Source organism: Mus caroli, chromosome 6 (genome assembly GCF_900094665.2).
Source record: "Mus caroli chromosome 6, CAROLI_EIJ_v1.1, whole genome shotgun sequence".
Classification (NCBI taxonomy): Eukaryota; Metazoa; Chordata; class Mammalia; order Rodentia; family Muridae; genus Mus; species Mus caroli.
This window is the reverse complement of record NC_034575.1, coordinates 80131564-80148031: the sequence shown is the minus strand read 5'-3', so window position 1 is coordinate 80148031 and position 16468 is coordinate 80131564. Positions and strand designations below refer to the sequence as shown.

Sequence of the window (16468 nt, the reverse complement as noted above, 5' to 3'; positions counted from 1 at the left end):
TAGGCAATCAACCAAAACAAGCTCTAAGGCCAAAGAGAACCCAAAGTAAAAGGACAACAAGCTTACACATAAACAAAAGGAACAAGTAAGGTAGGAACTTTCTGGACATAGTTACTATAAGATACAGAAATACTTAACACAAAAAACTGAAGGAAACAACTTAAAGCAACACACCTTTCTTTTCCTAGTTCCAGATCATTCTTCGTTTGAACCTACAATATAATTCACATTTTATTAGAGGTTATTCTAGTGGCTCTTTAGTATTTAGTAAAATATAGGTAACAAAAGTAAAAAGAAGTAGGCTATACCTTTTTTTAAAAAGTTAATTTCTATATCTACATAATTTATATTCCAGAAATTATTTTCTTATTAAAACCTGCTGCTAAGTTATATAGAATAAATCCAACTACCAATTTATGAGATAGACACATATGACAAGCTTTTGTAAAATCTAAAAGCCTGAAAATAACATCTTTTACTTAGAATGAAACCAATAAATACAACAAATTCCTTGTAGATTTGATTTTAAAGATTTGTATTTATAAGGAAAACTTTTTATAAAGCATCCCACTAAATTGGGCATAGTACAGGCCCATAATCCTAGAGCTTGGAAGGTGTGAACTCAGGAACTTAACACCAGCCTGGGCAACTTAAAGCAAATCTTCAAAACAATATAAAGACTTCTTCCCTGATTAAACATGGCAAATCTTCAAAACAATATAAAGACTTCTTCCCTGATTAACCATGGGGAGTGGGGCTGAGAAGACGCCTAAATTAAAAAAGTGCTTGTCACGCAGGTACAAGGATGTGAACTCACACTCCTAACACAAATCTGAGAAAAATGGGGAGCAGTAATATACTTACAATCTCAGTGCTGGGGAGTGTGTGTGTGTGTGTGTGAGTGTGTGAGTGTGTGTGTGTGTAGGGGATTGAGACAGTAAGACTCCTGGGTCTTGTTGTCTAACTTGTCAGTCTAACTCTAACACTGAGACAACTTATGTCAAAAAAAAAAAAAAAAACAGAAGAAGAAGATAGAAAAGCAATTGAGAAAGAAACTGAATATCTAACTTAGCTTCTACACAGATGTATACACATAAACACACACACCAATAAATGCTACAGCAGTAATCCTTTTAAATATTATCTGAGACCCCAAAAAGCAATGTTATGGAAGACCAAAAATCAAGGGCTCAAATGCGCTGTTTAAGAAGTTAAAAAAGATTGCAGGGACAGTAGGAAGGTATGAATCAATCTAGACAAAGTTAAGAGAAGAAATAATGTGAATGTGATCAAAACACATTTATGAAATTCTAAAGGATTAACAACATTTTTAAAAACAATAGCTTTTAGGTTTAAAAAAATCACTTCAATGATTTTTACAGTAGGACTATTGATACCTCTTAGAAACATTTTATATTCAAGCAAGTAGAGGTAAGAGAACAATGTGAGACTACTTGAATGGGAATGCAATCCAGGGACTGAGCTCAGGGTGGACTGAAATCAATTGGTCAAGCTCATTACTGGGCAAGCTTGCTGGTCCAGAAATTCTTCCATCACCAGAAATATACTAAGGCCTTTGCCATTGCCTGGCTGCATAAAAATATCTTCACTCTATATTTATACAGCTTTCTTCCTATTTCTCTCAACTTTTCCAAACTTGAAGTTTGGTTATAACTTATCATTTTAATATACATAATTCTCCATCTGTGTCTGTCTCTTTATGTGAGGAAATGTGTAGCTTGAGGCAGGATTTTGTGTAGTTCAGGCTAAATTGAACTAATACTATTCTCTTGTAAGTGTTGGAATTATAAGAATGAGTCACCATATCTAACTTTTTAATTCATTTTAATTTTCATTTGTCTTCACAGTACTTTTTATCATCTGATATTTTGTTACTTGATATATTTATTATACACATATATACATTATCTTTTTTCAGTTAATTCAAGAATTTAGAAAGATTAGCAAAAAGCATAGATACTAAATATAAGGTTCTAATATTTAGCCCTGCTACTGAAACACAATGGCACTATTAAAACACAAACACACACACACATACAAATCTGATTTTGATTTCTCTTTTGGTTTTTCATGCCACAGTTTCTCTGTGTAGCCCTGGCTGTCCTGGAACTTGCTCTATAATAAAGAATGTCTCTGCCTTCCAAGTGCTAGGATTAAAGGTGTGTGTCACCACACTCAGCGTAGATTTCTTTTATTTTTTTTTAAAGACGTATTTATTTATTATATGTAAGTACACTGTAGCTGTTTTCAGACACACCAGACATCATATTTCATTACAGATGGTTGTGAGCCACCACGTGGTTGAGGGGATTTTGAACTCAGGACCTTTTGAAGAGCAATCAGTGTTCTTAACTGCTGAGCCATCTCTCCAGCCCTAGATTTCTTTTAAAGATGTATTTATATTACTTTTCTACTTATATTCTACTATACAGCTATGTAAATTAAGAAGATGTAAAATTCGCTTTCTTATACACTTTCTAAAAACATAATAAACACAAATAATTTGTTTTCCTTTCAGAAAGCAATAATGGATCAAATACAGCACCTGCTTCTACATATAATCATAGTAGCTCCATCAAGTCTCTCTCTGGTTTTATTTTATTTTATTTTTTCTGAAACAAGGTTTCTCTATGTAGCCCTGGCTATCCTAGAACTCATTCTGTAGACCAGGCTGGCTTCTAATTCAGAGATCCACCTGCCTCTGCCTTCCAAGTGCTAGGTTTAAAGGCATGCACCACAGTGGCGCCACCACGTCCAACCAGTTTATACAAAGTCTCTTTTTAAGTCTGTATCCCAATGTAGTTAGAAATTTCAAAATTACTAATTTATATCATTCACTGTTCCTATAATGATAATCATTTTTTATAATAATCAATATAAAGAACTATCTGAACTCAGAAGAAGTCTGACTACTACCTGAGCCTGTTCTTGGAATTACACTCATGATGTATCTTCTCAATTTTCAGAAAATTTCTGTTATGCCTTCTGAGTTTCTTACATTTTTTTTGTAGATTTATTTTATGTACATGAGTGTTCTGCCTGAATGTATGAGTCTGTACCATGCGTGTTTCTAGTGGTCATGGAGGTCAAATGTGGCACTGCCCCCCCTGGAACTTGATTAGAGATGGCTGTGAGCCACATGGATGCCAGGTACCAAACCTGGGCCTTCTGCAGGAACAGCCGATACTCTTGACTGCTGAACCATTTTTCCCAGCCCAGCTTTTTGAACTTCTAAAATAACAAAAGCAGATTTTTTAAAAAAAAGAAATGAACCACTCACCTCTGAGTCAGCCTTTCGAGATAAAGTGCAGGTCAACACGTGCTCACCTATGTTCTGTGGATTTTGTTTCAAAAAATTGTACATTGACAGAGCAGATTCAGGACTTTCTAATTGAAGGATCACCTTTAGAAAAAATATTTTTTTAAAGTATGAATTTAAAAATTACAAGTAGAATTAGGATGTCATCTAACAAATTCCACTTTTTAATGTACACCCAGAAGAACTGAAAGCAGGGACCCAAAACATTTATTTACTCACTTACATTTCAAGAAATATCAGGCACAACAGTTAAAAGAGATCTATCTACCAACTGATAAATGGATTTTTAAAACATAGACTAAGCACACAATAGAATGCTGTTTAGCCTTAAAAAAGAAGTTCTGATATATGCTACATCAATGAGCCTGGAACATATTCCAAGTCAAGTAAACAATTACAAAATTGTAAATACAATTAAAATTCTTTATGGCATCAAATGTCATCCTTATTTATAGAAACAGACATAGGGTGCCAAATTGAATGGTCTGGGTGGATGGGAGGCATGTTAAACAGTTATTGTTTAAGTACAAGAAGTCTCAGTTTGAGAAAATGGAAAAGTTATACAATTATATGGTGGCAATACCTGCACAATGCAAGTATGTTCAATGCAGCTGGACTGACACCTAAGGCTAAAATGGTAAATACATAATTTAAAATACATTAAAATTATTAGGCAAAATCCCCTTTCTTTAAAACAGAGGACTAATGTGTGCTAGAGAGATGGCTTGGGAATTACTGCTTTCCCAGAAGACCTGAGCTCAGATCCTAGTACCCACATTGAGTGGCTCACAAGTTTTGGTAACCCCAGCTCCTGGGAATCTGATACCCTTTTTTTTTTTAAAAGATTTATTTATTTATTATATGTAAGTACACTGTAGCTGTCTTCAGACACTCCAGAAGAGGGCGCCAGATCTCATTGTGGATGGTTGTGAGCCACCATGTGGTTGCTGGGATTTGAACTCTGGACCTTCGGAAGAGCAGTCAGATGCTCTTAACCACTGAGCCATCTCACCAGCCCCTGATACCCTTTTCTATCCTCCTCTGGTACACACAGAGAGACACAGACAGACATACAGCAATGCACACAAATCGACAAAAATTAAAACACACATACACACACCTGCAACAAAACAAACAAACAAAACACAACTCCAAAACCCATACAAACAACCAAAACCCCATTGAGGGCTAATGCGCAAAGTTTTAAAAGTTCAGACTGCTTATGTGGCACCTGTGGCCTGCCTTCCCATGCAATGCCACACCTTGTCTAGAGTAGCAGACAGGCTCTACTTATCAGTTCAAAACATACCAAAGAAAATCAGTAGCTGCGTGTTACTTAGTAGGTTTATAAGGCACTTATGATCACCACTATACCATCACATCACTTGCAATCACTTACCAAATTACAAAGGAGTTTTAATACAAAACATTGCCTTTTAAAATAAATCAGTATAAAAAAAAATAAATCAGTATTTTACAGTTAGAAAGAGGATTTTGAAAACTAAAACTATGTAATGTGCCCTTAATTTAATGAGGGTAAAAAATCTTTGCAATATTTATATAACTAATGTATGTAATGTGTAACCCCCCTAGTAAGACATGCTCCGTTATTCTGTGAATTTTACTTCTCCTTAAAAACTAAAGATAGATTATCTATTTTGTTTTTTTGGTATTACAGTCCAGAAGAAATTGTTCTGTTATACTTCTGCTTCATGGCTGAAGCATCTTTATGGATGCTTCTACTCAAATGCCAAGTTAGAAGCTATAGATTGCAAGCATACAGGGTTTAAATACCTTGTTTTTGTTACTCATGAACATATAGCGATCCACTTTTCCAAATTGATGCCCAACACAAAGCACACATTGAAGTCCATCTTCAGGTAAATTGTCAAGATGTACAAATCGGTTGTAAATTTTATCAATATTTGCCTGTATTTTGTTGGAGTTTTTTTGAGACAATGTTAAAAAAAAAAAGGATAAGAATTAAACCATAAATCACTGATTAGCATTCATTTAACACTAGAGTCTAGGTGATGTTTCTTCAAAGATTATGAAAATGACTATATGGAATAAAGCAAGTGGTCTTCCCGTCCCCAGTGTGGGGTTAAACCTAGAGCATCATTGTCCTAAAAAGGCATCTATCATTGAGTCAACATATAGAGAGAATCTCTTATAAATCTCAACTGTTAATTAAAAAAAGACAATGGCCAATGAACTGAGGTAGAAAATAGGAGGTGGGACACTGGTAGGAAAAGGAAGGATTCTAGGAAATAGTAAGAGATTAAAGAGAGGCAGAGAAAGACAGAGACTGAGGTGACTGGCATAAACCACAAGGTAAACAGAAGGAGGAGGAGGAGGCTGAAACTGGAGAGAGGTAGCTAATCAAGTGCTAGACATAGAACAGAATAATTTAAATAGGTTAATAAGAGGTAGTCAGGGCATGAGCCAAAGCTTATGGCCTAGGCATTTAGTAATAATGGGACCTGTATTTCCTCTATGCTCATAAAAAAAATCCTCAAACATCACCTATATAGTTACTAATTAATAATGAATTTCAGTGTATAAATATGTTCATATCAAGGACTATGATACCCTTTCCGTTTTTTCCAAGAAGAACCATCTGATATCTCAGTCAACTTTAATTCTTAAAAAGAAAAATAAAACAAATCTTTCAAATAAACCAGTAAATAAAAGCATTTAAATGTGAAACTCACCTCTGGGTCATTTTCTTGAATCAAAGTTGTAAAGAGAGCTTCCTATAAAGTCAAACATTCAAAGGAAAAGGTAAAAGCTCTATCTCATTCACAAGCTAATACTTAATCATGATGTTATACAAAGAGCTACACAGAGATGCATCATCCAGTCTTTCATAAAATCAGGTAGCAAAAGTCCCACTCCTTTAAAATATGGTTCTTAAACTTTTTCTCTTTGATACTACTGACATGTATAACAAACCTACTACTGCTAACAAGTTAGGATGACTATCAGGAAAAGGTCCTAAATTTGCATTGCTCCCAGCTTCTATGAGATTCTATCTCCTTTTAGAACATACAAACACTGAAATGTTTTTGGGTAAGTCAAAGGTGAATTTGAACAGATTAGAATTTCATGTTACCATCATGGCTTTGTGGTCAAAGTGCCCAAAGGAAGCAAAACTTACAGTAGCATAAAGAGCAATTCTAGAACTTTTGCAGCTTTAAGTGATTAAACTGCAAGGAACAAGGGACAAGCTGCATATGCTTACAATAGACAAAAACTACTAATTGACCAAATTTGACAAATGAGGAGGAAGAATTAAAGACAATCACCAGCACTCTGTTTTGACTGTTGGTCAGAGTAGCAGTCAAGAATGATTTCTTTTATTTTTATTTTCTAAATAGGATTCTGTCTTAAAAGTGGGCTCAGTGGTCAGTAAAGAGAGGAGACTTTTGTAGCTCAAAAGCACTGTGACCACTCCTCAAATAAACTAGATAATAAAAATAATAAATTTGATCTTAGAAATTTAGTAAAATCTAGGGAAAATGATGGTTTAAGTTTTCTATTATTTACCTCATCTTTTAAGTCCACATGCTCAGGAGCCATACTTATGGAGAGCTGATTTCCATCCATGGATATTGGGAAGCAGGTGTAAAATTTTACCATAGAATCTGCAGATTTTTTGTTTATTTCTATATATGCCTTTAAATATAAAAATGAAAAATTAATTCTTCCTTAGGGTCAAATGATTATAATCTTATAAAGAAAGCAACTGAAGTCATAGGAATAGCAAAGTCCATGGGCTATGACTAACTTAACAGTAAGCAGGAAATAAGTGAATTGAGATACAATATTAAAAAGAGAAGCAAAACACATTATAAAACTGATACTGAAAAAAAAGGTTTGGTTTATTTATCTAGCTTTGTTTTGTTTTTTGAGACAGAGTTTCTCTGTGTAACAGCCAAACAGAGGTCCACCCCTGCCTCATGAGTGCTGGAATTAAAGATATGTGCCACCATGCTCACCCTGTTTGTTTATTTTTGATACAGGGTCTTATTCTGGACCTTGGGCACTGGAATTACAACCAGGAACTAATTCCAATGTAAAAAAAGGTCTTATTTTTTGAATTCACAATAGTACACAGCATAAGCAGACATTTTTAATTTTTTTTTTTAATTTTAAGACATTTAAATAATTCCTTAGCTTTAAATTACTGTCATTAGTGGTGTAATGGTATTTCCAGTTACTCTACTAACAATTTGCCCTTTATCCAATGAGTCCACATTGTATTACCTGCCCATTAGTGACTTAATGACCATTTGTTATCAATCTATCAAATGCAGCAACCTGTGTTCAAGGAACCTTTATTTTATATCACGGCCACAAAGTATAATAATAGTGATGCTAACAATTATAAGTACTAAGGAGAAGCCCTTAAAGATAATTCCTGTGAGAAAGCAAAACTAATCAGTATAACAGACTAAGAAAAAATAAATGCATGGTGCCTGTATGAAAGCCTAACCACCAGAGTTCAACTGTCCTCTGGCTTACATGCACACACTATGGTACATGCATGGTCACATATTACACACAAATAAATGTAACTCAAAAACACAAAGAAAAATAATCATATGTTGAGTTTGGTAAGAAATTATGGTAAGAACAAATCCCAAATCCTTGAGATTATAAAATTGAGGAAAGGAATGTGTGCTAGCTTTGCATTAATACCTTAAATCCCTTGAACTCATAATGAACTTGATAATGATTCATTATCAAGAAAGAGATGTTAAATCTTTGTATGCATGAAATATGAAAAATACGGAATACCTAGGGCTCAGTATCTCTTGACTTCAAACACCCACAGGGGTCTTGAAATACAATTCTCATAGATAAGGGGAGACTGCTGGTAGCAAAGCCTGGTATTTTCCCATATAATTTTATTTTTTTATTTTATTTTCAAGACAGGCGGGCAGTCAGAAATCCACCTGCCTCTGCCTCCCAAGTGCTGGGATTTCTGAGTTCAAGGCCAGCCTGGTCTACAGAGTGAGTTCCAGGACACTCAGGGCCATACAGAGAAACCCTGGTTTTTTTTTTTTTGGGGGGGGGGGAGGAGCTGGGCGGTGGTGGAGCACGCCCATATAATTTTATAAAATCCTCAAGTATTTAATAATTCTACTCAATACTAAATAAATCTGGGCAGATAATCTTGGTTTGTTGGCTTAGATTTTTGGAAATATTAAATCTGTAATTATTACATGTTTTGGTATTGCAATGGAAACTTACCAATTTGAATTTTTTTTTTAAAAGATGTATTTATTTATTATATGTAAGTACACTGTAGCTGTCTTCAGACACACCAGAAGAGGATGTCAGGTCTTATTATGGCTGGTTGTGAGCCACTATGTGGTTGCTGGGATTTGAACTCAGGACCTTTGGAAGAGCAGTCAGTCCTCTTAACTCCCGAGTCATCTCTCCAGCCCGAATTGTTTTTAAAAGCTTAAAATTTCCCATTTCACTTTATTATCATATGAAAAAACTTTAATGTTAAAGAATGAACTGCTTTCTATTTTTATCTTCCTTTAAACATTACAAATAACCTGTATTAAAAAATAAGCTTTATGGGGCTGGAGAGATGGCTCAGTGGTTAAGAGTACAGTCTGCTCTTACAGAAGATCCAGCTTTGATTCCCAACATCCACAAAAGGGCTCACAGCCTCTTTTAACTCCTGTTCCAGAGAATCTGATGCATTCTGCTGACCTCCAAAAGGACCAGGCACACATGTGACAAACAGCCATACATAAAAGCAAAACATTCATACAATTACAATAAAGACATAAAACTATATAAAAAAAGCTATACTCTATCTAGTGCTTCACCACTTTTAAAGTGTGTACAATTCAGTAGTCTACTTAGAGAGCTGTGTAACCATTACACTTATTATTCTCCATTGTTCTGTAAGCACACTAGCTGATGGTCCTGATCCATATATCCCACTACTCTTAAAAACTGAGTGACTGCCAACTTGGCTGGGTCCTAAGACTTCCACCGCCCAAAGAGTAATACTTTTAGTTTTACATTCTTTACAGAAATCTCCCCTCCTGTAAGGTAATTACAGCACTTCACATAGTTGTTTATTAACAAGAAATTTTGCTGAGCTGTTTTTAAAACAATAGTTTTATTTTATCTATGTGTATGTATGTGCACTTGTATGAGTTTATGTGTATCATATTAATACAGGAAACCATGTGGTTTAGAGAGGATATTGGATCTTTTAGAAGTAGACAGGTAGTTCTGGGTTGCCAAGTGAGAGTTAAGAACTGACTGAATCTAGGTCCTTCTTTTGTAAGAACAGCCAAGTAATCTTAAAAACTGAACTGACTCTCCACACCTTTATTAATATTTATTAATCTTTCCGTTGTCCTACCACTGATATTTAATAGGCATTAGAGTTTCTAGACTCATATTAATGCCCTTGGAGATCAGAAGAGGGCATGGGATCGATCCACTAGGACTGTAGTTATAGGCTGTTGTGAGCTGTCTTATAGATGCTAGGTATCAAAAGTGGGTCCTCTGGAAGAGCAGCTTAATTGCTAAGTCATCACCCCAGCTTCCCAAATAAATAAATTGTAAAAATAAAAAGCAAAACGAGCAAACCAAAACCAATTATACTTAATTAAGACAATACTGAAATAGTGTATTTTTCATTTTAAAAATCCTTTATTTAGGCTAGGGATACAGCTCAGCAGTAAAGCATGTACCTGGCCCTAAGTTCAATTACCAACACCCCACATCCAAACCTGAGAGAGATAGGAGAGAAGAGTGGAGGGAGAGGGGGAGATTGAGATTGATTGATTATAAAGCCAGGCTGGGATAAAGGGATCATGAGTTAAAGCCAGCCCAAGTAAAACTGTTTCAAAAAGACAAAACAAAATAACATATAAAAAAGGTTTTTTAAAAAAATCAGTAGCTTAAAAAAAACAGATTAGAGATGGTCCCTAAAACCTTTAGTATTTTTTAAAATGTTAATGTTATCAAAATGTGCTTATTATAGGAAGTTATCATAAATTCTTACCTTTTTATGAGATGATAAAACCAAAATGTCCTTCAAAGCACCAAATGGTTTTGCTAAGTTGTAAATTTCTTCTGTAGAATATCCTTTGTTAGGCAAATTAGAAATAAATACTACACTCATTTCCTCCGATTCCTACAAAACAAATTAAGAAAGTGATTGATATTCACTTTGCATTTACTATAGAGGAAATGCCAAATAAATCAGGAAACTGATGGGATCTAAAATGAAATGCCTTTTGTGGTGGTTTGAATGAGAGAGGCCCCCATAAGGTTTATACATTTAAATGTTTGATCTCCAGTTAGAAATGTCTGAGAAGGATTAGGAGGTGTGACCCTGTTGGAGGGTTAACTGCAGGTCCAGTCTCTCTCTCTCTGCTTCCTGGCTGTGGTGGTGGTGGTGGAGGGAGAGGGAGGGTGCATGCCTGCCAACTACTATTCTTCCCAACCTTGATGAAAATAGACTAACCCTCTGAAATTGTAAGCAAGCCCTCAGTTAAATACTTTCTTTGTTAAGTTGACTTGGTCACAGTGTCTCAGTCACAGGAATAGAATTTACAAATTTACAATTTTCAACTACATAGGATAACTACAGTCATACCATCTCTCATCAAGTTCAGGCCATCAACCTCCTTTAGGCTTACTGTTTTCAAACATAAGGTCATATCCTCCTTAGGCTGTATTTTTAAGCTCACTTATTCCCTTTAAGATCCTTATACCGGGGCTGGTGAGATGGCTCAGTGGGTAAGAGCACCCGACTGCTCTTCCAGAGGTCCAGAGTTCAAATCCCAGCAACCACATGGTGGCTCACAACCATCCGTAACAGGATGCCCTCTTCTGGAGTGTCTGAGGACAGCTACAGTGTACTTACATATAATAAATAAATAAATCTTTAAAAAAAAAAAAAAAAGATCCTTATACCAACAAGTAAGTACTTTTCTGCTTTACTTTATTCCAGATCTACATATTCTCTAAGTTGGTTTTCTCATTACGCTAGCTTTCCCTTTTGTGGATACTGGGAAAATTTCAGAGCCTCTCTGGTAAACTTGGCATATTTTGCCTGTAGAAAAGAAAGAAAAAAAAAAAAGAAGAAGAAGAAGAAAACCTGCAAAGAGTGAGAACTTTAAAAACCAAATGATTAACAACTGGCCTCTCCTGCTTATTTAGACGTGGTTCCTTCTAAAGAGTTTTATAGAAGCGCTGTACACTGACCCCATTACACTGGTGCTTCAAAATATGTTTCTTTTTTTTTTTTTTTTTTGGTTTTTCGAGACAGGGCTTCTCTGTGTAGCCCTGGCTGTCCTAGAACTCACTTTGTAGACCAGGCTGGCCTCGAACTCAGAAATCCGCCTGCCTCTGCCTCCCGAGTACTGGGATTAAAGGTGTGCGCCACCACGCCCGGCTTCAAAATATGTTTCTTAAAGTAAGACACACTATTCAGTGATTTCTTACTCAGTGGATTATTAAAAGAAATGAATTTGGGTACTGCATATGATCAACCTCAAATTCTAACCAATAAAATCTAGAGGAATGAGATTTTAATATACTCTTAGAACATAAGAAAATAAAAGTGAAATTTATGTCCTTCAAAGTTACTTGTTTCTCTAAAAAAAAAAATCCAATGCAAACAATAAGCCTTGGTATTCAAAATATTCACATATCTTACATTTTAAGGCTAGGAAAAAAATGAAATTTCATAAAGGATTATTAGAAAGCATCTCAGTTAGAAGTGCTTGCAAAGCATGGACATACTCTTTTTGGGTGCTATCCCAATCAATGAGCACACTGGGGTGGTAACAGACTCCAGTAATACACAAACTAAACAAAGCTGAAGCAGGAAATGAAAGTTCAAGGTCAGCCCTTGCAATATAGCACGTTCAAATTCAGTCTGGGATACAAAGAAGTCCGTCTCAAACAAAAATCACCTAATGAAACAAAACAAAACAAATTCACAATGTCTCTAGGTTCTAGTTTCTTCAGTTCCAGAAAGTTGTTACCTATTCTAAACCAATTTTGCCTTAACATGCTCTCATTGGAGAGTAATCTTCATAAACTAACACTAATTCAAGGCTTTTAAACCAACACCATATCTAAAGAGTTGAAAATGACTAAGGATTTTTGCCACGCCAAAAAGTGAAAAAAGTTGCTCAAAGAATTCTATGTAAATAAAATACAAAAACTGACCTTGCTCACTGGTTCCTTTTCTGTGGCCTCCAAAGTACCTTAATTCCAAAAAACAATGAAAACACAATTTTTAAAAATTCATGCAATCTTCAAGGTTCTTCTTTATTCCATAATAAATTAAGCAAGTTATCTGGACATATTTATGACTGACAAATGGCCAAGAAACAGTAGGATGGAAGTATAAAAGCAACACCAAATTTGCCCTCTTTTATTGAAAAATTTTTCTTTTCTCATACACTGGATCCTGATTAGTTTCTCTTCCCTCTACCCCTTCCACTTGCTCCCCACATCCAGATTCACTCCCTTTCCGTCTCTCATTAGAAAACAACAAGCTTCTAAGAGATAACAACAAAACGTTAACAAAATAAAATACAGTAAGATAAAATAAAAATATTACATCCAAATTTGGACAAGGCAAGTAAGAGAACAAAAAGAGTACAAGAAAAGGCACAAGAAATAGTCCTAATTCACACACAAGTCTATAAAGGCCCAGCAGTGGTGGCGCACGCCTTTAATCCCGGCACTTGGGAGGCAGAGGCAGGCAGATTTCTGAGTTTGAGGCCAGCCTGGTCTACAGAGTGAGTTCCAGGACAGCCAGGGCTAAACAGAGAAAACCTGTCAGAAAGAAGAGAAGAGAAGAGAAGAGAAGAGAAGAGAAGAGAAGAGAAGAGAAGAGAAGAGAAGAGAAGAGAAGAGAAGAGAAGAGAAGAGAGAAGAGCGAAGAGAAAAGAAAGAAATCCTATAAAAACAAGAAACTGAAAATCACCGTGTATGCTCAGAGGACAATGATGCACATTCATGCAGGCCATGGCTTTCTGCTTCCATCTGAGTTCATATGAGCTTTTACTCAGTTGAGTTTAAAGGGCCCTGTTTTCCTGTGACACCAGCTTTTAAATACATTGTAGTGACAACTTTGGAATTTTGGTTTCTTTAAACACAAGTGCGCGCGTACACACACACACACACACTGTAAGAATGTTTTCACATACACATACACACACTGTAAGAATGTTTTTGGGTGCTATCCCTCTCCTCTCCTGTCCTCCTCCTCCTCTCTCCCCCCAACTTCTGATTTTGCCAGCTGTAGATATTTTCTGCTACTGTATGATGCTTAGAATTCTGGGGACTTTTTAGAGGGTATATAAATGCTAGGGTGCCAAGAGGCAGGGTGGATTGTTGGTTGGTTGTTGTTTGAGGTTTTTTAAACTGTCATGCTCAAAAAAGAAATGGAGAAACTGAATATCCTGACAGCAAAGATGAGAAGATCAAACTTGCCTAAAGAAACTTGACACCCTTAAGTTACCAGGTAGTCTAAGGACAACTTCAACACCTTTTCAACCTGACTTTACTCAGGGATCTTTCCTTTTCTTTCTATATTCTTTTCTCTCTTATCTAGTATTAGGGGTTGAAAGGGTGAAAAAGGGGTGGAGAAGGATAGAAGAAAGAAGAACCCACAAAGTAGCACTAGCTGCAATACAGTTTGGATATTCCTCATGGAGAGTAAACCTTCATAATGATACAGTGACAAGAGTTTAAACTGAATCCTAATGTATTTAATTTGATTTAGAATTTTACCCCAGTACTAGAAAAATCAACATGTATACAAATATACATGCGTATCTCTTTTCGTAAAAGTACTTTTTTAAAATTTTAAATATAAAGTACAAAATAAAATTTGTACTAGCCTACCTGAAGGACTTTCTTCAGCACTCTTTCCTGTGGCTTTGTCTTCTGAACTAGCCTTGATCTCAGAGTTTGCTGCACAAAACAGAATACTTTAATTTTCAAGAAAACACTAATACAATTAAACTAATAAATCTGAACTGGAATCTAAGCTAGTAATTTAATCACTTCAGGTTCTCTCATGCTAATAAAACCTCTTTGAAAAATAAAATAATCCCTTTGGGGCTGTGTGGTTCTATGTGTACAAACATGCATGCACATGTGTGTCATATATATGAAAGTCAAAGATCAACACCCAATGTCTACCTCCATTGCTCTCAAGTCTTAGTTTTTTGAGATAGGATCTCACTGACCCTAGAAAGGGATATTCAGCGAAGCTGGCTGGCTAATGACCTCCAGGAATGGCCTGTATTATCAGTCCTGACCCCACCCCAGCACTGGGATTACAGGTGTGTGCTATGCCTGGCTTTTATGTGGGTTGCTGGGAGCCAAATACAAGTTTTCATGCTTGCATACTCAATAACATTTTAATAACTGAGCCATCTCCCAGGCCTTTCTTTAGGACTTTTAAAGAAAATTTTCAAAATATATTTTTAATATAAAACAAAAAAAAAAAAAAAAAAAAAAAAAAAAACAAAACAAAAAAAAACAAAAAAAAAAACCTCTGAGTGATAGCACATGGTTACCTGGTACAGTCACGGGTTTATTGGAGTCTTTGTTTTTGATATTCCCAGACTTTTTAGCTTCTAGAGACTTCTTTCCAGATTTTGCTTTTAAAAGTAGAATTACACCATTACTCTAAGATTAAGAGCCTACTCATTTTGCATATTTCATATTAATATATCAGAAATAAATAGCTCAACCTTATCTGAATAGCAATTTATTACATATTTATGTTTAAATTTTTATAAGTAGTATTAAAAGCAAATTTAAGTTGAAACATTTTTCCCCCCTTGGTCTTAAACTAGTCCCAAGTTTAATTCTCATGTGAAATATAGAATTAAAAGTATATATTTTGAAATGTCAGCAAAGTTCTTGATTCTAAACTATCAGAAAAGATACTATTAATAGGACCATGCTAAGGTCAATGTACAACATTTATGTTAAAAAGTGTTTTCTCTGTCTGGGAAAGTAATCTGTTTTAAAGTAACAAGCATCAAATGAACTGTGTAAGTCTGTGGAAGGTAGTGGAAATAACAGTTACAACAAGAGCAAAAGAGGGAAGCATTTAAAGGGGACAATGACAGAGAAACCTATCAACATATTACTGTCAGACCATATAGTTATATACTTGCATATATAGTGTATAACCATAATATATATTGGTACAGAAGACATAGAACACAGTACCAACAAATAAAAATCCTATATTGTAAATTTTAAATACTGAAGACTCCTACTAAATTTTTCAATGTTATTAGATACTAGAAATTAATGAATGAATTTTAAACTTGCTTTCAATAATGTATTCTTTAAATTCATAAAATTTAATAAGCCTCTCTCCCTCAGTTGTCTTACCTGTTTTGATAGAAGCTTTACCTTTCGCAGCTACCGTAACCACAGATTTTACAGAACCCGCTGATTTCCCTAAATCACAAAAGCTATAGTCAAAACTGTTTTTACTTGATACAAAACTAGTATCAATCTCCAAAGAACCTCATTAAAAAATATATATATATATAAGAATAACAATATTTTATTCAAAATATAAAATGGTGCCATATTTTGGGACATCTAGCTATGATAATTCCTTTAGGAAAGGGGTATTGGTTACTAGAAAGTAGGATTTAAGTTAAATATCTCTCTGAATATATGAACCAACTAAAAGCTAAAATACAATGGCACAAAGCAATCTCCTATATTCCCTGGTTCCAAAAGCAATTATGCAAAGGCTCTCAATGATTGATTCTCTAGATCACAGTTCATGAAATGCATTTAAAAACACATGAAGGCCACATAAATATTGTTCATATAACTAATTTTTTACTGTGCCCAATTTACAAATTAAAACTATCATAGCCAGGTGTGGCACACCCCTTTAATCCCAATACTCAACAGGCCAGAGACATGCTGATCTCTTGAGTTGGAGGCCACGCTGGTCTACTTAGGAGTTCCAAGCTGCCGGGCGTGGTGGCGCACGCCTTTAATCCCAGCACTCGGGAGGCAGAGGCAGGCGGATTTCTGAGTTCGAGGCCAGCCTGGTCTACAAAGTGAGTT

The 16468-nt window shown here is 35.3% G+C and overlaps 1 protein-coding gene across 1 annotated transcript in view; it reads right to left on the bottom strand.

Annotated features, from left to right (window-relative positions):
• Positions 1-16468, bottom strand: part of Znf638 (zinc finger protein 638) — a 121414-nt gene that overhangs the window by 14318 nt on the left and 90628 nt on the right. Inside the window, 10 exon segments of the mRNA XM_029479015.1 lie at positions 175-212; positions 3302-3424; positions 5135-5269; positions 6055-6096; positions 6890-7018; positions 10389-10520; positions 12569-12606; positions 14258-14326; positions 14938-15021; positions 15770-15838. Of these exon segments, the coding sequence (XP_029334875.1) occupies positions 175-212; positions 3302-3424; positions 5135-5269; positions 6055-6096; positions 6890-7018; positions 10389-10520; positions 12569-12606; positions 14258-14326; positions 14938-15021; positions 15770-15838 (859 nt within the window).